A 27,516-nucleotide genomic window follows, 5' to 3' on the forward strand; every position below is an offset into this window, starting at 1 on the left:
GCCCAACATTCTGTTTGCCTTCCTTGAGGCTGTGGCGCACTGCACCGACGCCTTCAATGATGTGTCTACCATCACTCCCAGGTCTCTTTCAAGGTTACTCACCCCTAGCGGTGATCCCCCCATTTTGTAAGTGAACATTGGGTTCTTTTTCCCTACATGCATGACCTTGCATTTCCCTATGTTGAAGCTCATTTGCCACTTTTTGGCCCACTCTTCCAGCGCTGTCAGATCTTTTTGGAGATTTTTGCAGTCCTCCTTGTTTTCAACCCTACTGTATAGTTTGGTGTCATCCGCAAATTTAATAACCTCACATTTTGTTCCTGCCTCCAGGTCATTAATAAATATATTGAACAGGAGCGGTCCCAGCACCGACCCTTGCGGAACTCCGCTCGTGACCCATTGCCAGTCTGAGTAATGGCCCTTTATTCCAACCCTCTGTTTCCTGTCTGCCAGACAGTTTTTGATCCATCAGTGGACCTCCCCTTGCACCCCGTGGTTCCATAGCTTCCTTAGCAGTCTTTCATGTGGTACCTTGTCGAAGCTTTTCGGAAGTCAAGGTAAATGATGTCTATAGATTCCCCTTTATCCACCTGGCTGTTTACCCCCTCAAAGAAGTATAATAAGTTAGTGAGGCATGACCTGCCCTTGCAGAAGCCATGCTGGCTCGGCTTTAGCTGCCCAGTGTTTTCGATGTGTTCCCAGATGCTGTCTTTAATCAGCGCTTCCATCATCTTTCCTGGGACCGAGGTCAAGCTCACCGGCCTGTAGTTTCCTGGGTCTCCCCTTGAGCCTTTCTTGAAGATGGGAGTGACATTTGCTATTTTCCGGTCTTCCGCAATCTCTCCAGTTTTTAAGGATAGGTTGCATATTTGTCTAAGTGGTTCAGCTATTTCGTTCCTTAGTTCCTTGAGTACCCTTGGGTGAATGCCGTCTGGACCTGGCGATTTGTCGCTCTTTAGCCTGTCTATCTGCCTGAGAACATCCACTTTGCTCACCTCTAGTTGGACCAGATTTTCATCCTGGTCTCCTTTTACGATCTCCTCGGGTTCCGGAATGTTGGTTGTGTCCTCCCTCGTGAAAACTGAAGTGAAGAACTCATTTAGCCTGTCAGCTATCTCCTTTTCCTCTTTTACCACTCCCTTTCTGTCTCCATCATCCAAGGGTCCCACTTCCTCCCTTGCTGGTTGCTTCCCCCTGACGTACCTGAAGAATGATTTGAAGTTTGTTGCTTCCCCCGCCAGTCTCTCTTCATATTCTCTTTTTGCTTTCCTAACCACTCGGTGACACTCCTTTTGGTGTTTTTGTGCTCCTTTTGGTTGACCTCTGATTTGTCCTTTTTCCATTTTTTGAATGATGCCTTCTTGTCACTTATCGCCTTTTTCACTGCATTTGTTATCCACACTGGGTTTTATGTTCTATTTTTTTTTGCACCCTTTCCTGAACTTGGGGACGCACAGGTTTTGTGCTTCGTGCACCGTGCCCTTGAGTAAGGTCCAGGCTTTTTCTACGGACTCCATCTTCCTTGCGGTGTCGTTGAGTTTCTTTCCCACCATTTTCCTCATGGCATCATAATTCCCTTTTTTGAAGTTCAGTGCTGTCGTTGTAGTTCTTTTCACTTTTGATGTTCCAATTTCTAGCCTGTACAGGATCGTGTTGTGATCGCTGTTTCCTAGTGGGGCTAGTACCGCCACCTCTTTAGCGGGTCCCCCATGTCCAGTGAAGATTAGGTCAAGAGTGGCATCTCCCCGTCTTGGTTCCGTGACCAGTTGTTCCATGAAACAGTCCCTCGTGACCTCCAGGAATTTGGTCTCCCTCATGCAGTTTGAGTGCCCTATACTCCAGTCTATTCCCGGGTAGTTGAAGTCCCCCATCTCCACCACACTTCCGCTTTTGCATACCTGCCACAGTTCAGCCTCCAGATCCTGGTCGATTTCTTCCGTTTGTCCCGGTGGGCGATAGTACAGACCCAATTTTATGTCTGCTCCAGTTCCTCCGGATAGCTTAACCCATAGTGATTCCAAGTCATCCGCCCTTGCTGTTGTTTCCATCCTGGTTGAAGGAATGGAATCCTTTATATATAGCGCTATTCCTCCACCTTTTTTGTGTGGCCTATCTCTCCTGTAGAGTTTGAACCCTGGTAAAGCCACATCCCATTTATTGTTTCATTAGTCTTGTTAACCATCCCTATTAAAATAATTTCTATCATCTTGTTTGCTTCTTTGGCTGCCGCTACACATTGGGCAGAAGGTTTCATCGTATTGTCTACAATGACACCCAGATCCCTTTCTTGGGCGCTAACCCCCAAGATGGACCCTAGCATCTGGTGACTGTGATTTGGGTTATTCTTCCCAATATGCATCACTTTGCATTTGTCCATGTTAAATTTCATATGCCACTTGGATGCCCAGTCTTCCAATTTCCTAAGGTCTGCCTGCAATGTTTCACAATCCGCATACATTTTTACAACTTTGAACAGTTTAGTGTCATCTGCAAGTTTAATCACCTCACTTGTTCTAATTTCCAGATCATTTATAAATAAGTTAAATAGCACCGGTCCCAGTACAGATCCCTGCGGCACTCCACTGTTTACTCTCTTCCATTGAGAAAAATGACCATTTAACCCTACCCTCTTTTTTTCTATCCGATAACCAATTCCTAATCCACAACTGAACTTTGCCTCCTGTCACATGACTCTTTAATTTTCTCAGGAGCCTCTCCTGTCAAAAGCTTTCTGAAAATCTAGATATACTGTATCAACCGGCTCACCTTTACCTACATGTATATTCACACCTACAAAGAAGTCAATCAAATTGGTGAGGCACGATCTCTCTCGGCTGAACCCATGCTGACTCTGTCTCATAGTAACATAGTCAATGACGGCAGATAAAGACCTGTACAGTCCATCCAGTCTGCCCATTAGTTATACCCATTAAAAATACATGATTAAATGAACTTGTCTCTTCTTTGATATTTCTGGGTCTTTGATATTTCTGGGTGCTATTTCTGTAAAGTCCACCTGGTATTGTCCTAGGTTCCAATTTTATTTTTTATAATTGTTTCCACCATTTTACCTAGCACTGAAGTCAGGCTTACCGATCTGTAATATCCCGGATCTCCCCTGGAACCGTTTTTAAAAATATGCGTAATATTGGCTACCCTCCAATCTTTAGGTACGACAGATGATTTTAGCGACAGGTTACAGATCACTAACAGCAGGTCAGCAATTTCATGTTTGAGTTCCTGTGATGTATATCATTTGGTCCAGGTGATTTATCACTTTTTAACTAGTTGATTTGGTTAGTACATTTTCCAGATTCACAGAGATTTCTTTCAGTTCCTCCGCATCATCATCCTTGAATACCATTTCCAGTTCTGGTAGATCTCTTACATCTTCTTCTGTAAAGATTGAAGCAAATAATTCATTCAGTCTCTCCACTATGACCTTATACTCCCTGAGTGCCCCTTTTGCTCATTATCCAACTGATCCCACGGATTCCCTCACTGGTTTTCTGCTTCCGATGTACCTAAAGAAATTGTTATGAGTTTTTGCCTCTTTGGCAAGATTCTCTTCATATTCTTTCTTAACTTTCTTTATCAATGTTTTGCATCTAACTTGCCAGTGCTTGTGTCTCTTCTTATTTTCTTCATTCAGATCCTTTTCCCATTCTTTAAAGGATGGTTTTTTGGCTCTAATAATGGAAGAATAATGGAAGCACTGCTGAAGGTAAGAATATCAAACTACCTTGAGTCGAATAGGTTACAAGATCCAACACAACATGGTTTCACCAAGGGGAAATCATGCCAAACAAATCTGATCGATTTCTTCGACTAAGTGAGCAGAGATTTGGATAGAGGATATTCCTAGATATAGTCTACATAGATTTCAGCAAAGCCTATAATATGTTTCCTCATAGGAGGCTCATCAACAAACTTAGTGGGCTGAAGTTAGGATCCAAGGTGATGACCTGAATTAGAAATTGGTTGACTGACAGACCACAGAGAGTGGTGGTGAATGGAATTTGCTCGGAGGAAAAAAATTAAGTAGTGGCGAACCTCATGGATTGGTACATGGGCCCATTCTATTCAATATATTTGTGAATGGTATTTCTGAAGGATTAAAAGGAAAAGTGTGTCTGCAGATGACATGAAGATTTGCAACAGAGTGGACACCCTGGAGGAAATAGAAAACATGAGAAGAAATCTGTGAATGTTAGAAAAATTGTCTAAAGTTTTGCAGTTAAAATTTAATTCAAAGTGCAGAATGATGCACTTGGGGGGTAAAATCCAAAGGAACCGTGTATGCTAGGGGATAAGCTGATTTACATGGTCTGGGAGAAGGACCTTGGCATGATAGTGTTTGAGGACTTTAAGGCTAAGAAACAATGTGACAAAGCGGTGAACATAACCAGAAGAATGCTGGCCTGCATTGAGAGAGGATTTGACAGCAGAAAAAAGAAAGATGCTAGTGCCCCTGTGCAAGTTGCTGTTGAGACCCCACTTGGAATATTATGTTCAGTTCTGGAGGCTGTATCTTGCTAAGGATACGAGAAGACTTGAAGCAGTTCAGTGAAAGGTGACAAAAATGATATCAGAATTACACCAAGATACATATGAGAAATGGCTTGAATACCTGAATATGTATACCCTAGAGCAGTGTTTCTCAACTGGAGTACCCCCTTGCCAGTCAGATTTTCAGGATATCAAGATTGAATTTGCATAAACTTGATTTGCATACACTGCCTCCATTATATGCAAATTTCTTTCATGCATATTCATTGTGAATGTCTTGAAAACCTGACTGGCAAGGAGGTACTCCAGGACCGAGTTGAGAAACACTTCCCTAGAGCAGGGGTGGGCAATTCCGGTCCTTAAGAGTCACATGCAAGTCAGGTTTCCAGGATATCCACAGTGAATATATATGAGATGAATTTGCATTCACTGCCTCCTTGAGATGCAAATCTATCTCATGTATATTTATTGTGGGTATCCTGAAAACCTGATCTGACTGTGGCACTCAAGGACTGGAATTGCCTACCCCTGCCCTAGAGGAAAGAAAGGATAGAGGAACTAGCTATGATTCCAGTGCCAGTTCAGCCGCCTTTTATTTATGCATCAGTAGGTGCTTCAAAACTGCCATTTCTGACTGCATTTTTCAATTATTTAGGAATCGGCAGGGCGCCTACTGACACCTAAATTTAGGCGCTGTTATTGAATTTTCCCCATATTGCCTGAATTTCTCAGCAAAGATTCTTTTTCCTGCCATAGTAAGATGCAATTTATCATTACAATATAGGCTTTTGTTTCTCCATGTGTTGCCCCATCTTTCTATGTACCTAAAGCCTTCTCGATGACACAAGGCTCTGAGCTGCCTATTGAAGGTCTCAGTATTTTGTAATCTTTTCTCTCCCTTTCCATAAGTAGGCAGTACTTCTTTTTTATTTTTTTTATTTTTTTTATTTTTTTCCAGTTCAATAATTTTTATTAAGTATTTTAAAGGATACAAGAATCATTTAAAGTACATAGAAACAAATTAAAGCTTTCTGTATATAAAATATATAAATCTATGTTTAACTGTATAGGAGCAAAGGCTCCAATTATTAAAAATGTAGGCAGTACTTCTGAAAAGGCTATAGTCTTTACAAAAGGTTTTAACCCCTCCCCCAGTGCCCAAAAAGCTTTCTGCGCTCCAATTTACAGATTTTACAGAAGTAAAATCTGGACCCATGGCCATGCCCCCAAGCCTGCCCAACCCAATCCGCCTGAGTCATGCCCCAGCCCCGCCCCCCCCTCAACCTGTTCTCTTGTTTGTTCTGACATAGGGACAAATTTGTTCCCATCCCATCCCCATGAGCTCTGTCCCTGCCTTGCCCTACCCCATTTCTGCAAGCCCTGTCTTCATCTGCACACACCTTGAACACTTTTAAATGTTTGAGGCATGTTCGGTTAAGGCAGAGCTTGCAGGAATGGGACAGGGGCAGAACTTGTGGGGACATGACAGGGTATTGAGATCCCTTAGGGATGGGGGACAATTTTGTCCCCATGTAATTCTCTATTTGACTCCCTCTCCATTTTGATTGGTTGAGTCTTAGGAGTAATGCCAGAAAATGCTTTCTCCTGGAGAGGGTAGTGGATTCATAAAATGCTCTCCCTGTAGAGATGGTGGAGGCAAAAACATTGACCGAGTTCAAAAATGTGTGGGATAGATACAAAAGATTCCTAAATAGAGGGTTGTATCAACACAAAACTCATCAGATCAACAACTGTAACTTCATTTATGATGCGCAGGTGTGATGTTTAAATGCAAACCCAGCAGTGGGGAAGCGAAGCTGATGCCGGATGGACTTCTTTGGGTTTTGTCCCATATATGGCAAGACAGATTGGGATGGGCTATAGTCAGGTTTGACAGTAACACCAGCACTGGGGCAATGTGACCGATGTCAGACAGACTTCAGTGGTCTGTGTCCCATATATGGCAAAACAGATTGGGATGGGCTATAGTCAGGTTTGACAGTAACACCAGCACTGGGGCAATGTGACCGATGTCAGACAGACTTCAGTGGTCTGTGTCCCATATATGGCAAGACAGATTGGGATGGGCTATAGTCAGGTTTGACAGTAACACCAGCACTGGGGCAATGTGACCGATGTCAGACAGACTTCAGTGGTCTGTGTCCCATATATAGCAAGACAGATTAGGGGCAAATATGGTTATTTTATACCACATTCATATATTCTGAGTACAGGGCTTGCCTATCACAGGGGTGGGGTGGGAATGGAGAATATCGTATAGAGGAACTTAACAAGTAAAATGAATAATCACTAGATTGTTGGTTCAACATTGCTTTGAAGATGTGTGATTATTGGGCAGACTGGATGGATCTGCCATCATTTACTATTTTGCTGGGTTGAAGTTGTGATCATTGATTATAATTATTCACACCCTGGAAATTAGGGTAAACAAGATAAGTCAATACAATTTGATCTGTCACTGTTACCCTAAAATCAAATTATGAGCAGCAATTGAAATTGAAAAAAACCTACCTGCAAGGCTCAGCTTAAAGAATAAATATTTGTCTTGAGAAATTGAAGCACTCATATTCAAAGAAAATAATAAAAGGTGGTAAAAAGAAACTGTGTGAATTATGATGTGATGCCATTAAACCTACTCTTCCATACTTGAGCAGTTAAATGAGAATTTGCAATGGTAATTACCTTATTATTCAATAATGAGTAGTTATAATAGAATCTCACTGCACATGCTGCTGTGGTAGTAAGAAAAACACATGCACATTCTGAGATTTTACTTAATACATGCATGCACAGAGTAGTATATAATGCCATATATTTTAATTTATTTGTGTAATCAGTTATGAATGCCATATCTCCATGGTTCAAAGCTAGCTACAATGAACATGTACAAGATATACACATATACATAAACAGAGACAAATCATTTACTTATTTACATCCCTAAATGATTGCATGTGTGTTTGATGTGTCTAGTGGTGCTTAGATGGCAACTTCAGCTGTGAAGGCTGGTACCGGGCATACTTGTACAGTCTGTGTTCCGTATATAGCAATTTGGTTTAAGATGGACCGGAGAGGGCTTTGACTGAAACTCCAGTTATTTGGAACATGAGTACAGGGCAGATTTTTACAGACTGTCCCGCAAATGACAAGATGATTCAGGTAGCCTGAAGTGGGCTTCGATGACAACTCCTGTAATTGGAACTTATGGACAGTGCTGGGCGGACTTCTACGGTCTATGTCCCTGAAATGCCAAAGAAAGACAATTTAATCATAAATTGGTAATGAATATGACTGGATGGACCATTCAAGTCTTTTTCTGCCATCATTTACTATACTATTTACTGACAAAACAGCTTTCTAACTTTACAGCATATAATAATATCCCAAAGAGGAAGGCAACTTCATTTGATTAAATAGTATACCTATGTATTGTAAGCCTGTGTAACTCTTTCTGATGTCCCAGAAAGCTGTTAGCAATACAATCTGTAAATTTATTGCAAAGAATGAAAGTACACACTAAATTAAAGTTCCCTAGTGGGAAATAGTTACACAAAATGATATAAATCAAACATTTCCCACTTTTATGAAAAAGTGCATAATATGATCACTTCAGAGTAGTATTTCTACAGGAGGAGGCCTCAGTAATGGAGCCTACGCGTAGTCGTATTCACTGACTAGAGTTATCAGCGTAGTTGCTCAGCTCCTTTGCTCCAATCATCGGCCATACTCCAGTATCCCCTTATTTTAAACAACTTGTTTCTATCCGTTTTATTACTAAATAGTCTAAAAATTCTACAATAATACTATCTAGACTTTTATTTCAAATTTTCTTTTATCTATTTCTGAATTTCTAAAAATTCTATAGTAATACTCTCTAAACTTTTTTTTCAAATTTTTCAAATGTCAATTTCAAATTTTCTTTTATCTATGATTCTTCATTAATCTGCACTGATTCATAGTAATGAGACATTACTGAAAAAATTCTTTCCATTTACAATAGTTTCATTTCCATTCAGCGAATTGCACTTATATGTTAGTAAAAATTACTTAGCTTCAGTCAGTGCTTGTGTATCAAAAAATACCAACGTGGCCAGCGTTTCGTGGAATTCAATTCATAACCACTGTGTCAGGGCCAAATTGTAGATGTACCAAGCCACTGCGAACAAGACACAAAGTCAGTAAAAAATACGACACAAAGTCAGTAAAAAATAACTGTAACGCATTTAACAGCAGTCTTCATAGAGCAACAAAATGGCGACAGCCAAAGAATGAAAGTACCCTTGTGCATACAAACTGACTCTTACCCGAATGCACTTGTGACATTTTTATGAGCATGCTCTGAATTGGTGACTTGGATGTAAATGAGTATAAAAGGGGAACTAGATATCCTGCTGTCAAATTTTGCATGATCTTAAAGTAATAAGTACAACAAGGTACTCTATTACTAACCAGTGACAATGATCAAATCTTGCTTTAGTCTGGATAATCCTCTTGGTGTATTTTGAACCCAGCTGTAATGATTTACATGAAGTGACTGATAAACTCTGGAAAATCACATTGCACTGTGAGCCCATTAGGGACAGAAAAAAGTACCTGCATATAATACATACAGCATTAGATACTTCTGATAGTGCTATAGAAATTAGTAGTAGTAGTAGCATTTCAAGACATTAAGGATTTCCAGATACTGCTCAGTTCTTGTTCTCATCTCTAAGACACTCCACATGTTCCCAATCAGTTTTTACCTTCCCTTCAGTCAAAGGCTATATTCAGAAAAGATTCATTAACCGACTCTTATTATACCAAGCCACTTCCAGGGATCTTAAACTGGGCCAAATGGTTAGAATATCAACCTCATTTATGTATTTTAGAAAGCTATTAAAAACCCATCTGTTCTCAAAATTCTTGTACTCCTTACAAAGTAGCATATTGATATAAAACTATTGTTAACTTGTCAATGCCAGTGTTCCATCTGTTCTAGCTCAGTGACAATGGTCAGCCGATCTCTTTTGCAAACCGCATAGAACCAAAAGGCTTTTGCGATATATAAATAAAAAATTATGCTTTGACCTTGTGTTGCTTACACTATTGTAACTCGCTCTACAATGGTCTTAAATCTTTTATTAAATGGTTTAAACGTCTCCAAAACAGCATGTCTTTTTAAAACATACACCTTCCTACCCTATTCTCTTTAGTGCCCTCTTATAGAATTATCCTCGGGTGCAGGAACGACATAAAGCACAAAGTCCCTGATTCTATAAATGGCACCCAAATTGGTAGGTGCCACTGTAAATGGTACCTACTGCATGTCAATCAAATTAATGCACTGTTTATAGAATTATGCCTAGCAATGCCTAGCTCAGCTTAGGCGTTAGCAGGCGTCATAATGTTATGCACCAGTATATTAGGCCAGGCATAATTTACCATCGCCTGACACAGATGCCTACCAATGCCTAAGTCATTCCATGACCAAACTCTGCCCCTAACCATGCTCACTTTCTGTGTAGGCGCAGGTAGCTGCCTTGATCTAGGTGCTGTGTCAGTTTCTGCACGGAACTTTAATCGGTGTTAATGGCAGTTTCAATAATCACATCATTTAAGCCAATTAAAATATTTAGGTTTTGTGTGGAAAATTGGCTAGGTGCCGTTGATCTAGGCACCACTTATAGAATCAGCGCCAAAATGTACAGCTTATGGAATAGTAATTTCTCCATAGTTCCAATATAAGGCTTCAAATTTTACTGTGTATCCAGAATGACACCCACATACCAAGTCTGCTATATATTACAATAAACATAAAAGTTAAGAATCATATGTCTTGTGCACCATGCTATAGCTAACCTCAGTCAGCTTCTTTCATTTTGTTTTTCCATTATAGTACAGTATCAATTATCTGACATAAACAGGATCAACACATAGTTGGTAAATGAAAACTCAGATAATATGAAAAATAATGGTAACCCCTTAAAAAATGCATGGAAAACATACTTTATGCATAAAAAACTGGCATCTATCTATATTTAACACTATTTATTAACACTTATCAGCAACAACAAAAAAAGAAAATTTGCATAGAAGCATGGCCTCAGATTTTTTGAAAAACATGCATACTGACCGTGACTCCAGAAGGGAGGCGTGAAAAGGCCTGGATCTAGAGGAGGAGGGGACCCTGAAAATGTGGTGACCCAGGTCCAAATATTGCTGTATATACTGGAAAACCACGGTCTTGCAATGTGTGAAACCGGAAAACAGGAAGCGAAGCTGTGCACTTCTTAATGGCGATGGATGACATCACCAGGGAGCTCATTCAGATATGCCAGATGGTCAGATTAATGAAGGATGGATAATCGATACTGTACTGTATCTTTAGGCATTCAATCACAAGTTTTCTTTTTATCTGTATCTTAGCTTTTAGGATTCTATATTTGATCTGACTAGTTGCACTGTTCCTTACAAATCTTTTCCTGCAGTGAATAATAACTAGAACAAATTATCTATATATGTTATGTCTTCAGGCTCAAGTGACTTAAAATAATTTCTATTAAAAAAAGTCCATGCTATGGAATCCTTTATACTTAAGATAATTCACTCTTACTCAAACTTCATTTCACTTAAATTAACTTATATTTCCGTGGAGAACAGCTTAGAGTAAGCACAAAGGGAGGCTTAGTGATTTAGTCTTCCATCAAATAAACCTCCTAATTAAAAAGAAGAGATGCCAAGCAACCCTCTGTTTTACTTGAAAGTACTGGTTTTCCTCCCATGTGGAGTGCTCCTGATTAACAAAATAATAATGTTTTTGCACAGAACAAGGAACTAGAATTTAATTTTTGCCTGTTCAGGGAAGTGTCAGAAGCCTATTATGGTAATTTTCAATTTTGCCTCAACTATTCACACATGTTAAAATAGTTGTACAGTTGAGAACACATATAATTGATAATTTTTTATGGGATCAAATAAAAATGTCCTCAACATGGGACCTTAGGAAAAAAACGGTGGATATGGTAATTAAATAGTTGGCATTTTTCTTGTCATGTTGGGAACATTTGTCAGATTTGTGGAAATCATTTACAAAAAAGGTTTTACATGTTAATTACACTATAGCATATAAAGAATTCAATATGAATTCTGGACATATTAACAAACTGCTCAGAAGTGTATGTGTTGTTTTAATAGAATTTGTCATTAGAATAAAAAATCAGCAGAGTAAGCAGTTTTTACTATACTCAGTCTTTTGGGATATTATTGTTTCTTGTACAATCCCACTCTATTCCGAGACTGTTGGGTTATTTTCCTGGACCTGCCAGAACTTGTAGGAAGCCTCATATTTCAGAGACTTAAGCTCCACCCCGCTTACCTCAGCACTGTCCCCTCAATAACCTGTTTCTTTCCTACAAGCCAGACTGTAGGAGCTTGTCTTTTATTCCGTCTTTTCGTTTGCAGGTTTGCCCTCTTGCTCTTGCTCTGTCTGCGGAAAGTCACAGACCTTTGGAAAAAGTCTGCTTCCAGGGGGCTAGCAAGCCATCAGTGCATCCTCTGGCATCCCGCACTTTGGATCGGGGCTCCGGGATTAGTCCCTTGAGAGGTTGCTCACACCAGATTCATCCACTAGTGGGTCGAGCGCAGGCTGCATGGCCCTGTGGAGGTGTGCCCAGGATTGGGGTCAGACTTTGTTCCTCCACCAGGCATTTATGTGGCGTGTCCAAGGGTTGCAGAAGTACCAGGCCCTATACATCTGGCCAGTGGGACAGTCAGAAGATTTGAAGTCCAGCTTGCCTACTTTCTGAGGCAGAGGATCTCCCTCTAAGTAGATTCAGCTTTTCTGGCAGTGTTTTCCATTCAGCACATGGCACTGGCTGACAGTCTGAATCAGTTATTTTGGGGGTTCTGAAAAAGGGGGTTTTAGGTGGTTTCTCAAGGTGCCTGAGCCCCCCCCCCCCCCCAAATCCTAAAATTGCCATTTTGGAGGGGTTCCTGTACCTTTCCCGGGCTATTTTAATGTAAAATCAGCACCTGCGGTGGCCATCTTGGATTTTCCCATGCTGAAATAAGTTATTTTTAGCTCTTGAAACTTTGGTTTTGCAAGAAAACCACTCAGATGGACTCCCCAGGGCAGGATTTAGGGGATTCATGCCCTATTTGTGTTGGATGGCTGTCAGGTGCACAGCCATGTTCCATATGCCCTGCGGCCCACGAGGGGGGGGGTGTGAAATTTGCCCAGACCCTGTACCTTCGGCCTCTTGATGGGGTCTTCCTGCAATTTCTGCTTGTGTGCCCGTGAAAATGGCATCGGTGGGCCCCGGGGGAGTGCATGAAAAATGTCTTAGATTCTCCAAGAGTTCCAAAAAGGTTTCACAGGGGGTGGTTCCTGCCCTAGAGGATGGGTTTTCCCCAAAATTTATTAATTAAAAAATCCATACCTGTTACCCTTCCGCAGGCGTCTTTGCTGGCTGCAGGATCCCCTCCTCCTCTAGATCCAGGCCTTTTCATGCCTTCCTTCTGGAGTCACGGTCAGTATGCAGGTCGTGCCAACGGTTGATTCCACTGACCTTACAATGCCTCTGCTCACGCAGGTGGAAACCACGGCTGCAGGAGATGTGGCAGCCCTAGTGGATATCAAGGATATGAGAGGGTCCTCGGATCTGGTGGAGGATCCCACTGTGCATATATATTTCAAACCAGCACATTTGGTGGATTTGGTTTCTGAATCCCTCCAGGAGTTGAAGCTGGAGGCTAGGCGATCTGTCACTTTGGAATGTTCCCTCTTGAGTGGCGAGAGGCTGTAATCCGCCTCTTTTCCTGATAATCCTGCTATCGTTCAGATTCTTATGGAAATTTGGGAGGCAGCTGAGGGCCCCTTGAAATGTGCTGGCACCATATCTCGGCTTTATCTCATGGCAGATGCTTTCAACCAACGTTTTATTTCTTTGAAGGTGGATTCCTTGGTGGCGCAAGTCACCAAGCACACTTCTCTCCCCAGTGACCAGGAAGGGGGGGTAGTCCTGAAGAATGTCCAGGACCAGCGAGTGGTTTTCATCTTTTCATCCTTAAGCGCCTGTTTGACTGAGCGGTCGCTGGCATAAAAGCAGCAACGGCCTCTTCCTTTGTAGCCAGGGCATGCCATTCTAAGCTCCACCATGATCCTGACACATGCTCCAGGACCTGGATTTCCTGGACTCGGGTGTGGACTATATGGCTGATGCCCTGTTATGACACGATGAAAGTCTTCTCTAAGCTTTCCGCCTATTCCATTTGCTCGCAAGATGCTGTGGATCAGTCAGTGGTCCATTGATTCTTTCTCTAAAGCAACCTTGAGCCAGTTGCCCTTCAAGGGACTGCTTCTGTTTGGCCAGGGTCTGGATGACCTCATGGCTAGTGTGCAGGATCGAAGACCGAAGTTCTTGGCTGTGAACAGGCCCCACCCCTCCAGGGGTTTGCGGCACTCTAATTTTTGTCCCTTCAGGCATTCTCATCAGTACTCGGGACCCCTGAGTCCAAGGGGCATCAGGCTGTTCATCAGGTACAGTTGCTGCAGCACCTGGGCTGGGTGATCAATTTCAAGAAGAGTCACCTTGAGTCAACGCAGGATTTGGAATACCTGGGAGTTCACTTTCACACCGGTCAAAACAAGGTGTTCCTACCCATGTTCTGTCAGGATAAGTTTCGAAAGGTTATCAGGTACCTTCTGGCCACCCTGGTCCCAATGGCCTGGCAATATCTCCAGGTTCTGGGGACCATGACATGGTGATGATTGATGTTGCCCATTTGCCTCCGCTGCAGGATGCTATGATTTCACGCTGGAGTCCGCAGCAGGATCCATTATAGGCTCCCCTACCCTGAACGCCACTAGTTACCATGGATTGGTAGCATGGAATGTTGCTACTCTTTGGGTTTTTGCCAGATACTAGTGACCTGGATTGGCCACTGTGGGAACGGGCTACTGGGCTTGATGGACCATTGGTCTGACCCGATGGGGCTGTTTTATGTAGTCTCACCTGGTGGCTGCGACCTCTCTCTCTCTCTCTCCAGAGGTCTGCCCCTCCAGATTTTGGAGTGGGTAATTGACAGCTGCGCCAAGTGTTACCTACAATGCAGGCATACTTAGGCACTGTTTATAGAATCAAGTGTTTGAGCCCTGTATTCAAAATGATTTAAATGCTTTTTAAATTGCCTGTCCTGGGCTAACCAGGCATTTTTAGCAGCACTTAACCAGATAGTGCCACTGAAAATGCCTGGTTAGCACCCTAGCCAAAACGAGGAGCAGAGTCAGCACGTAACCGATCAAACCAACTGCATAAATAGGAGTACATAAAACTCAGTCCTATCTTTGTGCAGTTCTTCAAAGCCAGTTAACTGGCCATGTTTTCACTGGAGCCTGGACGTAGCCGAGTATTGAATTTCTTATGTTATGTTCAGGGTATAATGCCAGCAGTGGTTAATAAAACCTTAATTACCACTGGCTGAATATTGGGCCCCTTGAAGGTAATTTTATAAGTATGTACTTACATAAAAATTATATGCATAGGGGGTATAATCTTATAAAGCTTTAACCCCTTGTAAAGCATATTTTAAATGCACAAAATGGCTCTTAAAACTGTGCAGCCAAATGTGCATGCTTGAGTATTATTGCTGATAAAATTGTCTGTATGTGCACATTACACATTGGTGTTACTGAGAGTGTAGCTTGGGCAGAATTGAGATGAATTCAAAATATTTTATAAAATGCTTGAAAAGAGGCATTATCTTTTGTTAAGAGTCTGGTTCCAAGGCAGAGCACTTTTGCTGCTACAGTTTATGGGCTAAAAGCTTTTATCGTACCTTGACAGGGCTGTGCCCTCTTGGTTCTGCTTTGGAATTTGTTAGTAGGAGCTATGAATTTGGTTATGGATTCATCTATGGATTGCTCCTCAGGTAGGGGATTAGGTGCAAGGGAAGAAGTACTTGCTACGTTTGTTACAACACTTTATCTAGTAGACCACTGTTGTTTGCTTCATCCCACAGAGAGGGACTGCACACATCTCTCTAGGGCACATAATACTTTATCATGATTAGACTATATATTTGTATAGTGATCACTGTTTATTAATGCTGCATCAGCTGAAATTGGCCCTGGAGAAGTATCGGATCATTCATTAATATGGGTGGACTTAGAAGCCTTTCCATACTATAGGTCTTCTGAGGAGTAGAGATTCCTTTCATACCAAGCACACAAATCAAGATTTTGTTAAATATCTAATGACTAAATAGGAATCATTTGTTTCATAATCAATCACATATATATCAACCTTTATTTTTTTGGAACACAGCTAAAGCGTCAATGTGGGGAGACAATTGTGCATGTTAACACTTGCAATAAGTGCGTGACATCAAATATTTTGCATTTGGAAGCACAGCTGAGAGTGGCAAAAAAGATCTATATTAAATGCCATTCTTTGCAAACAAAAGAAACTATATTGTCCACATGAACAACTTTGAATACACTGCTACAGGAATTCATATCTAGGCAATTATTATATAGGAAGCACAAGCTTTATTGGTATGGCAACAAATCAGGGAAGCTTTTGGCTCAGGTGATGAAGACGTGGGGAGGCTCCCGAACTGTTCCCTCTTTAAGAAACTCTGAAGGTATAGTCACAAATCAAAGTGGTGAGACAGCAAAGATCATCTTAGACTATTTCAAAAACTTATATGCTAGTGGAACCACAACACGATTATCTGACATTACTTCCTATTTACACTGAGCTGAACTAACGCCTTTATCCTCTAAGCCCCTAGATGCTTTTCTTTTCAAAGATGCCTATGAGATTTATGAACAATAATGGAAAAAAGAGAAAAACGCGAAGCCGTCTGTTCCTGACGTTCCCTCTCCCTTGTCATTTTTTTCCTGTACCCTATGGGGCTCATAATCGAAACGGAAATACGTCTAAAAACCGGCCTAAATTGGCACTTAGATGATCAGTGAGACAAGTCGTACAAGTGCTGATAATCAAACCGGGTTTTAGACGTATCTAAAAATGACTTAGGCCTTCACAGTGCTGTAGTACGCCCAAGCTAAAAGGGGCATTTTAGGAGGAGTGGTGAGGGTGGGATTTGGGCGGGACATGGGCCATCCTAGACTTAGTCGTACTGCATGTATAACCGAAAGTTTTGCAACACTGCCTGGATGGAACTTGGATGTTGTGACTTAGGCCATCTAAAACCAGGTCTAAGTCCACAGAAGGTATCCAAAATGACCAGATAATCACTGCAGACACAAGTACAGACCCCCACACACTGTCCCAGTGATCACTGACCCCACCCCCACCCTCATAAAAATCGTAATAACAACTTTACATATCTGCCTCCAGAACATCAGCATCTGGCAGCTTGGCATAAGAAAGCCTAGTAAAGCTGCACAGAAGTGGCTTAAGTGGTCTTGGGGGTGGGTTAGTGACCCATGGAGATGAGGACCCAGGCCCATAAGCCACTCTAATCACTGCATTCATGGTGAAACATGCACCCCCCAAACCCTTTTGTACTGCCATATAAGTGGCACCTGCAGCCATAAGGGCTATTGGGGTGGTAGATAGGTGGGTCTAGTAGGTTCTGGGGTGTTTTTGGGTGCTCACCATGACTTATAAGGGAGTTGTAGTAAGATGTTTATGTGGCATCCTTTTTGTGAAGTTCACAGCAGTGCCCACTACTTTGGTGTCATGTCTGGATGTCCAGTCCCTCACTTTTCTGACCCCTCCCACACCCAAAAGTTTTTTTTCTAGGCGTTTTTGACTTGGACAAATTTTTGGTTGAAAATGGGGTATAAAGATGGATGACTTAGCGGTTTGGACGATCAGACAGCTGGACGTACAGTTAGACGATTTTCGAAAAAAAAAAAAAAAATATGTTGGATGTATTTTTCAAAATGGACCTTTTCCCATGTCTGACTTTGGGCGACTAGCGACCTAGGCGCAAAACGGACTTAGACGTTTCTTTTGATTATGCCTCTCCACTTTTTATTTTTGTTAATGTACCTTTATCCTCTTACCTTTTGTTTCGACCCTTTTGTATTTGTCCTATCTGTCAGTATTAGTTGTTCGTCTTTCCCCAGGTTTTTAATTCATTTTTAAGATTGTAAAGTTACAAACCGCTTTGGTATGTAAAAGCGGTATATCAAGTCTGAAGAAACTTGAATAAATCCTTACAGGCTAAGGAACTTCAGAGGGCTATAAAGAACCTGAAGAGATTCTATGCACCGGGGCCAGATAGGTTTTCTGGAGAGGTTTTTTGGGGTTTTTTAATAATGCAAGTACAGGTAATTGGTCTTTTACTCAGAGGGATATTTTTTCTCCATACTCAAATTAGGCCTTAATTATTTTGTTACATAAGCTGGTTGTCCACTGGAGTTGGCAGACTCCTACAGATTGATCTCCCTCATTAATGATGACATTAAAATACTATCTAAAATATTAGCTGACCGATTGGCAAGCAAACGGGATTTGTCAAAGGTAGACAATCTGGGTTAAATATTCAGAAGTTACTTTTTGCCATGTCTTATTTAAGCTTCGAAGAAGTGCCCTCTTTGATAGTCGGTCTCAAAGAGAAAGCTTTTGATAAGATGGGCTGGACATTTTGATTTCATATTTTATCATCTTTAGGCTTTGGAAGCCGGTTATATAAATGCTATAAACCTTAAATACCCACCCGATAGCTCAGTTTTGGTAAATTGTGTGAAGACTCCATCTTGCCAGATTCAACATGGCACAAAACAAGGCTGTCCACTATCACCAATGTTATTTATTTTACCATTGGAATCTTTGCTACAGAAAATTAAGAAAGCAACTGAAGTAGCTGGGGTGACCTTTTAAGGGCATCTAATTAAAGTTTTGGCCTTTGCGGATGACTTATTAGCCATCTTAACAGATCCACAAAAGACCCTGTCACAGTTATTGAACCAGATATCAGAATTTAGGAGTTTATCTGTATTTAGTTTTAATTTCCTAAAATGTAAGGCACTTCCAGTGCTACTACAAATGTGGATGTTCTGGAAAGGGGATTTTCCCATGACAAGAGATAACAGAGCTCTTAAATATTTAGGCATCTATATACCAGCCAACTTATCTGCTCTCTGTAAATAGAATATAAGAACTCTTTTGAGGGACACTGTTTTGAAATTGAATGTGTAGCGGGAATACTCACTTTCATTATGGTGAAGAATTCATTTGTATAATATGATCCAGGTACCTCATTGGCTTTATGCTTTTCAAATGCCCCCCCCCCCCCCCCTCCGTTTCTCTGGGGAATGAGAAACGGCTAAATAGGGCCCTAAAGCAATATGTGTGGGGGGCGGGGCGGGGCGGGTAGGGATCCCACCTTCCAATTAATGTGTTTTATTTACAGTGTCCCAAGGAGGTATGGGCAAGTTAAATATAAGATACTTGGTGAGCGTGTGTCATGCAACACATTAATGACGGTATTGACAATTTGTTTCCTTTTCAGTAACAGACATTGAGACTCGTTTGGCATCTAGAGTACATTTTAGATGTATGATGCATTCCTCAGGAGGTTTTTCCTCTGGTTCTCAAAATTATCCATTTCTGCAAACCCACAAATTGACATGGCTGTGGATTTGTAAGAGATATCATTTCTCAGCTAAAATAACTCCTTATTTGTCTATACTTGGAAATCCTGCCTTTATAAAACCTTTCAATGAAGAAGCCAAAAAGGCATAAAAGGTTCGGATTCTGTATAGGATGCCCGATCTCAGAATCCACCTAAGCGGCTTTTGTGAATCGCACACGTGTGTCCAATATAGAATCGTGTCTGTCCTCACAGACACGCCTAAAGCCGCCTAACACCACGATTCTCTAACCGGCGTCCAAGTCACAGACGCTGGTTAGAGAATCAGGTTGCCGCTGAGCTGATCGCGGCAAGGGGATCTCCCTGCCGTGATCAGTTTAGCGGCCGCGGCAGAGAGCCCGTCCCCCTGTGAAGACTACCTGCAGGAGGGATTCCCAGTTCCTCCTGCCAGAACCCCTGAAGCCATCCCCCACCCCTGAATGTCGGCAGCAGGAGGAGTGTCCAATTCCTCCTGCCACCAACCTGCTGAGACATCCACCAGCAGGAGGAATGCCCAGTCCCTCCTGCTGGAACCCCCCAACCCCCCTAAGATCATCGTCACGAGGGATGTCCAGTCCCTCCTGCTGGAACCTACCCCCCACCCCACCCAGACCACATCAGCTATGTCAGGGGTGTGGGAAGGGCTTGTAGGAGTTTCAGGGTTATCTCTCTCATTTGAATTTCAGTGCTGTTAATATTTTTGAATCTGTTTCATAGTAGTCCTGTTATTACATTTAAATTTACTGATTTTAACATTTATCTCATTCATTGTATTTATGTATGTATTTGGTCTTTTTATTACTGTTATGCTGTTAACAAAATTGTAAGTTTTATGCTGAGTTATACCTGCTGGACACTGCCTTGGGTGAATGTCTTCATAAAGGCGGCTAATAAATCCCAATAAATACAAATTTCACAATCTTTCAAAGTGCACTACTTTATTATATATAATTTCTTTATTGAATGAATATGATTTCATGCATGTTCAATGTGTATCATGAGTTTGCTCTTATACTGTTTACGCTTTAAATTAAAAAAAAAAAAATTGAAACATAAAATATATTAGTACATATATTGAATACATTTGTGCATACTGGGAGTCCTTGTTCATGCGCAGGACCATGGTACTGTGCCAGCGTCTTCACAGCTGTTCTTAAGAAGCAGCAAGAAGAGAGTAATTGGGAGGAAGGCTGAGAGATAGAGAGAGAGAAGCTGAATGGGGGAAGGAGAGAGAGACTTTGGATGAGGGAATCGGGAATCAGACACAGAGATGCTGGATGTGGGGAAGAGAGACAAATGGGGTGAGTTTTAAAAGTACTGCCTGAGAATTTGAAAAATTCAAAAATCCAGACTGCCCCAATCCCCAAGCAGTCCAGATGTTTGGACTTTAACTGTACTTTGCTTTGCACAGGCTTTGCCCACATGCTTTAGAATACATTTTCTGGGATAATTTACACACACATTCTCAAAGGTAATTCTTCCCTAATCACACCCCTGGGAATACCTTACCTCAGTACTGGTAAATGTATGCACAAACAGACTATACATTTACCCACATATTGAGTGGCCAATTTTATAAAAACCTATTTCCTTGAATAAAGCATTATGTTACCTATGGGAATTCTTTTGAAAATTAAATTTCTTTTGTTTTCAGTAGGATTGGTAGATGGTGCATACATGCATTTTAGGGATCCATTTACTAAATCGCAGCAAAATCTGGACTTAACACATTTTAACACAAGACTTTCCCACATGCTGAGCCCAGACTTAATGCAGCTCTTATGGGGGGACTTTTTTTTTTTTTTTACAGTGTTTTAATGCACATTGTACATTAATATCATTAGCACGCATACAGTTAACAGGAGCTCTTAGGGCCAGATTCTGTAATTAGCGCCTTAAAAAGGTAGGTGCCTGAAGATAAGTGATATGATTGAAGTCTGCAAAATCCTGAGTGAAGTAGAACGGGTACAAGTGGATCGATTTTTCACTCCATCAAAAATTACAAAGACTAGGGGACACTCAATGAAATTGCAGGGAAATACTTTAAAAACAAATAGGAGAAAATATTTTTTTCACTCAGAGAATAGTTAAGCTCTGGAATGCATTACCAGAGGTTGTGGTAAAATTGGATAGTGTAGCTGGTTTTAAGAAAGGTTTGGACAAATTCCTGGAGGAAAAGTCCATAGTCTGTTATTGAGACATGGGAGAATCCTCTGCTTGCCCTGGATCTGTTAGCATGGAATGTTGTTACTCTTTGGGTTTTGGCCAGGTACTAGTGACCTGGATTGGCCACCGTGAGAACGGGCTACTGGGCTTGATGGACCATTGGTCTGATCCCATAAGGCTATTCTTATGTTATGTTGTTCTTATGAAGGTAATCATTTTTTAAAATATATTCTAATCACATATTTCAGGGGTCACGGCCCTAGGGAGATGCATGGGGTCACTTAAACTCACCCAAGGTCACTTCTGGACAAAACCATGCCCATGCTTTGCCTTGGGTGAGCTTGCATCCCTAGGCGTCTCTCTGTACCTGTGAAAAACGCCTATAGTGTTGGCAGCCTGAATTGGGATTTTTTTAACTTGTGTCCCGATTGCCTGCTAAACTGTGATAGGACACCTACAACTGCCTACAATTGGGATGCCTGTTTATAGAATCAGTACCTATGTATCTAAGTGCTTTGAAAATGAGCCTCTAAGGGGCTGATTCTGAAAATAACACCTGATTTCAAAATCGCAATGAACAGGGGCCCTAGGTGCCGGAAATGTAGGCAAGGGTTTAACAGGCCTACATTTCCAGTGCCTTGGGTCCTATCAGAATCGCAGGCATTGGCACATAGTAAAGCTGAAGTCCAGTGCCACCCCTAAACATACCCATTTCCGAACTTCGGCATCAATATGTACCACTAGCCGCCAGGGACCAAGGCGCCAGTCCTGGAGGCTGCTTAATAGTGGCTATTTTTTTTGTGAGGGTTTAATTGGATTTTAATAGCACAACCAATTATCACACCACTTAAACCTAATTAAACTATATATGTTAAGTGCCGGTGAGTGTGAACTAGGCGCCTGCAAGCACCCAACATATGGCGACTTGTTTAGGAATCCGGGCCTAGGTGTCCTTGTGAATTGTTTACATTAGTCATACTATGCCATTGTCCATAGTCTCTTATATTTGTGCAGTAAGGAAAGGTATTGTTCCTGTTAATTCTTCACAGAAAACCGTTATGCAGCTCCTCTATAAGATAATACAGATTTGTTGCTTATTCAATCTTGTTGGAATTGTTGGTTATTTTTTGGAACAAGTCCAAGAGAGAGAAAAAATGTTTGTGCTTGGATATATGAATTGTGAGCCTTTTTTTTTTTTTTTTTACCATTTTTGTAGATTAAGGAGAATTGTCAGGCTTTAGAATGAAAACTCATAACTTCAGAAAGAGAAAAGCTAAAATCTTTATATTGTAGCCTGCTGAGTGAAAAGTAAATACCAGCAGGAAAAGCTTGTTTTACTGTTCTTGAGGAGATTCATGTGAAGCTCTCACAGATTTACGTTATAATGCAATTCAAACAGAAGAGAATGCTTTGTGTAATGATGTACCAAACTGGAGTTTCCTCTTTGTGTGTGTGAGTTTTTTTTTTTTTTCCAAAACCATATACTTGTTAGTTATATTTTTATGCTATTTTCTTACTTACTTGGAAGGCTGACAAAACATGCAGTTGTAACATAATCAGCGTACCCTTCATTCTCTGAGACGAAGCAAGACAGCAAGTCTTTGCATAAAAGCAGGCCTTGACAAATTATCTTGGGATCTAGGAGCCAGCCCCAAAATTTAGGGAACCAGACTTAGTATGACTGGAATTATTTACTTAAGCTCCTTTATATATCACATTTAAGCCCCTTTTATTAAGCTGCGCAGCCAAGTTCCGCATGGCAAATGCTTCGATGTCCATTCAATTCCTGTGGGCATCAGAGCATTTACCACGCCGACCCACACTGTCATTGTTAGTAAATGGGGGGGGGGGGCATAATGTGTTCAAAGTGATGTTTGCAAAGTTCTTTACTACGATAATAGAGAAGGAGCTGATGACAGACTGTTCATCCCATCATCTACCCACCTGCATTGTATATGACAATGGAGAGATGTAGTTGCTGTGGCAATAATGGAGAGGCTAGAACTGCAGCTGCTAAGGTGGGTAAGGGGTGTACTCATCCACCTTCCCCCAAAAGTCGGCAGCCTTAGCCTTTTTCCAGTACAGTAGATGAGATATTCTAGACAGGTGGGTAGTGTTGCCTTGGCCGTGTGCCATCTGCAGAAGGAATCCACTCCGGATTTTTTCTCTGTGCCTCTGCTGTACTTCACTGGGCTCCTTAGCTCCACCTACAGTTTTTCCCTTCTCTACGTGTGCCTGCAGGAATATGCTTATTCTGCTCTCCACCCTTTATTATTTTATTTGGTGTATTTTTCGTCCCTTTTTCCGGGTTTCTGGTGCTCGGAGCGATTACTCAGCTCTGCCTGCATTAAGATTTCACAGACTTCAGTCTGCAGCTGACAGGCCAATCACTGGTGGTACCTATCAGCTAGCCTGCATTTACTTCATAGGAGCTTGGGGCTGTCCCCATCTTTCTCCTTCTGCCAAACAAGGGTTCGAGCACAGGCTTCTTCGTGGGCCGAAGCTTGAGCTGTCTTCCCTGAAGAGATCTGCAGGTCTTCTATATACACACATTTGCCAAGTTTTACAGAGTGGATGTGGCTGTGAGACAGGACTCTACCTTTGGGTCCTTGGTCTTACAGGCCAGCGCAGCAAGCCCGTTCTAACTTTTTGGGGACTGCTTTTGTACATCCCATCTGTCTAGAATGTCTCACCTATTGCATTGGAAAAAGAGATTATGTACTTACCCTGGTAAGCTCTTTTCCAGTAGATAGGTGAGACATTCTAGACTCCTGCCTTGTCCTTCCTACGCCTGTCTACTGTCTCAATCTGTTTATGCTTCTCCAAGTTAGAAACATAGAAACATGATGGCAGATAAAGGCCAAATGGCCCATCCACAATAACCATTATCTCTTCCTCTCTAAGAGATCCCACATGACTATCCCAGACTTTCTTGAAATCAGACAGTTTCTGTCTCCATGCTTCTACCATCCTTTCTGTAAAAGTATTTCCTTAGATTACTCCTGAGCCTATCACCTCTTATCTTCATCCTATGGCCTCTCATTCCAGAGCTTCCTTTCAAATGAAAGAGACTCGACTCATGCGCATTTACACTTTCATAAACAAGATAATGTTCTCAGATCAGACTTTTCAGATTCTGGAGTACCTCTTTATATGAAATACGCTTTGAGTGTGGTTGTGTTAACTACAAAAAGTCAGTATATAAGTCGCAATCCCTTTCCCTAAAGTAGAAACTTAAAGGGGAGGGGATTTGATATACCACTTTTTTGTGTTTACAATCAAAGCAATTTACATAGTTTATACTGGTACTCTTACACTGTATTTTGTACCTAGGGCAATGGAGGGTTAAGTGATTAGAGGTGAGGAGTGGCCTAGTGGTAGAGTTGCTGCCTCTGCACCCAAAGGTTGTGGGATCGAATCCCAGGGCTGCTCCTTGTGACCTTGAGCAAGTCATTTCATCCTCCATTGTCCCGGGTACAAAATAAGTACCTCTGTAAATGTAAACCGCTTTGAGTGTGGTTGAGTATCTACAAAAAGGTGATACCCTTTCCCTTGTCCAGAGTCACAAGGGGCTGCAATGGGAATTGAGTTGGTTCTCAGGTCACCACACTGATCATTTGGCTACTCCTCTACTCACTTTTAAAATATGTGCAATAGGTTGCATGCTATTTAATCTAAAATGCATTAGTTACTACTATGTAATAGTGTACACATTCAATAGTTCAAAAAATTTTGTATTTGAGAAATAGCTTTTTTATCTGCAGGCATTAAACCTGGAAAAAAATCCCCATTGAACTGAGGTCCCTTAATGTTCACATCTTGTTTAGAGCGAAGGCAAGTATTCAATAACTCACATTGCTTCCAGGCACAATGTCCCATTAAAAATTCCAGGCAGAAATTTATGAGTACGGTTTATACAACTGGGATACCGCTGAATTTGCTCTGCTAGGATTTGGGGAATGAGGAAAAACTTAAGAGCAACAATCAATAATTACGGTCCTTGTAAGCTTTTTCTAAACCATTGAATGTAGGAGAAAATGCCTGCATGGTTGAAAATGTTGTCCATTTCCTTGGGCAGATCATTCTGTCTATAATACTAGTTTATACTTATTACAAAATGGTCTTAATGGATAAGCTTTTTTTTTTTTTTTCCTGTTTCTTTCAATATGTAAACAGAATGCCAATGGTGAGAGAGAACAAAGCTGTTATTTTTCTCTGTTAATATTTGATATATATAGATTTTGCTCTCCTCCTTTAAATATAATATGACTGAAGAAAATTATAGAGCGGTACTCAGAGACCTAGGATCTGCTTTCAATAAGCACAGTTTAAGGATTTTGATGTCTTAATGGAAGAAAATTTGTTTACAAGTGTTTTGTTTTGCACTGTTAAAATTATTATTATGAAACTTCATATGATTTACTTTAGTAAGATTTGTTAAGTCTTTACTTTGCTGTGTGATGGAAAAGCATTACTGGCAAAGAAATGTGCAGGTACATCAAAGTAAAGAAAATGTGAAAATAAAAATCTGATTTATTTATTTAAAAAACCTTATTATCCACTTGTATCCGAAGCGGCTTACAAGTAAACATACACAGTGAAGGTCAAAGTTTACAATACATTTTATATCACATTACAAAACTCACATAGTAAAAAATGGCAACCCCCCCAAAAAAAAAACATCAATCAACCTTGTTTACATTGTTCAACTAAAATTGTAGTCATCTTCTAGCATCTTATTGGACGCAAGAGAGTCAGCTAAAAGCTAAGATGAAAAATGTGCCTTAAGTCATTTTCAAAATAGCAGTACATTGTTCCAAAAACGTATTGGCCCGGACAGCTCTTTCCAAAGCGCCGGACCCACAATTGAAAATCAAGACTTTCTAGTGGAGACATACCTACCATATTTTTCAATCCATAAGATGCACTTTTTTCCCCAAAAAAGTGGGTGGAAATAAGGGTGCGTCTTAAAGAGCGAATACAACCCCCTTCCCCCGGTACCTTTTTTAATTGCGCTTTATCGGCAGGAGCTTTCCATGTTCCTGCCCTTCCCTCCGTAAACCGCTGCCTCCTGATGTGCAGAAGGGAGGCACGAGCTATATGGGCTATATGATGGGCTATATGGCCCTTATCTGCCGTTATTTTTCTATGTTTCTATGTTTCTATGAGCTTTTTGCGGCCGCTGCGCTTTATCGGCAGGAGCTTTCCGTGCTCCTACCCTTCCCTCTGTAAACTGCTTCCTTCAGCTGCAGAGCGGTACAGAAGGCAGGCGCAAGCTTTTTACGGCCTGCCTGGTCCCGCACTGCTCTCAGAATAGCTTATCATCCTGCGAGAAATGACAGAAGCTATTCTGAGAGCAGCGCAGGACCAGGCAGGCTGCGAAAAGCTTGTGTCTGCCTTCTGCACCACTCTGCAGCTGAAGGAAGACATCAGGAGGCAGCAGTTTACGGAGGGAAGGGCAGGAGCACGGAAAGCTCCTTCCGATAAAGCACAATTAAAAAAAGGTACCTGGGGGGAATGGAAGAGACTACCAGAGATACTGTGCCATGGTGGTGAAAGAGACTGCCAGTGATACTGTGCCGGGGGGTGAAAGAGACTGCCAATGATATTGTGGGCCAACAGCACACCAGTTGTTTTTCAAAAACATATGTTGACTTGTTCCAGCTACAAGTCACTGACACCTGGCAGCATTGGATCTCCTAAAGCCCAGGGCCCCAGCGGTCTCTCCAATACTTTTTACTTTGTAATAAAAAAGTTGTTTTAAGAGGCTATACTCTTTTACTTGAACATTTTTGTGAGGAGTTTCTACTGTTATTTTACTATTGCAGCCTAATCCCTGGTAAATGGACCCCTTTTTTGAACTCAGTGCCAAGTGTAATGGGGAGCATTTCCTGAATTTTAAAGGGTGAGAAACTTTGGGGCTGCAGCAAAAAGGGGCCTTTGCTTCCCCTTAGGTGGGTCTTTCCCATACTCTAAGGTCACTTTGCCATGGCTGGAAAATGGCTGTTTTTTCATGTTCGGATTTAGTGGTTCCTGGACTGTGAAGCATAGGACCTATACGAGCTGCAACTGGTTAGAAGTCAGAAGGCTCTTGGCTTAGAAGTCCTGGGTGAGAGGGTCTTGGAAGGTCTCTAGAGATGGCCTCAGGCTATAGCACTGCAGCTCCCCCAGTCCCATAGCAGCAGAGCCTCTTCACTCCTCCCCCTTAGAAGGGATTTCCCAAAGATA

The 27,516-nt window shown here is 41.5% G+C and overlaps 1 protein-coding gene across 3 annotated transcripts in view; it reads left to right on the top strand.

The window, feature by feature from the left end:
• Positions 1–27,516, top strand: part of PIGK (phosphatidylinositol glycan anchor biosynthesis class K) — a 248,631-nt gene that overhangs the window by 200,077 nt on the left and 21,038 nt on the right. The window contains exon 11 of one of the 3 annotated variants that reach the window (XM_033916807.1): positions 25,053–25,122. The exons of the other annotated variants lie outside the window; for them this stretch is intronic. Within the exon in view, the coding sequence (XP_033772698.1) occupies positions 25,053–25,082 (30 nt within the window). The 3' untranslated portion in view covers positions 25,083–25,122. The remainder of the gene's footprint in view (positions 1–25,052; positions 25,123–27,516) is intronic. 3 annotated transcript variants of the gene reach the window in all.

Source organism: Geotrypetes seraphini, chromosome 12 (assembly GCF_902459505.1).
Source record: "Geotrypetes seraphini chromosome 12, aGeoSer1.1, whole genome shotgun sequence".
Classification (NCBI taxonomy): Eukaryota; Metazoa; Chordata; class Amphibia; order Gymnophiona; family Dermophiidae; genus Geotrypetes; species Geotrypetes seraphini.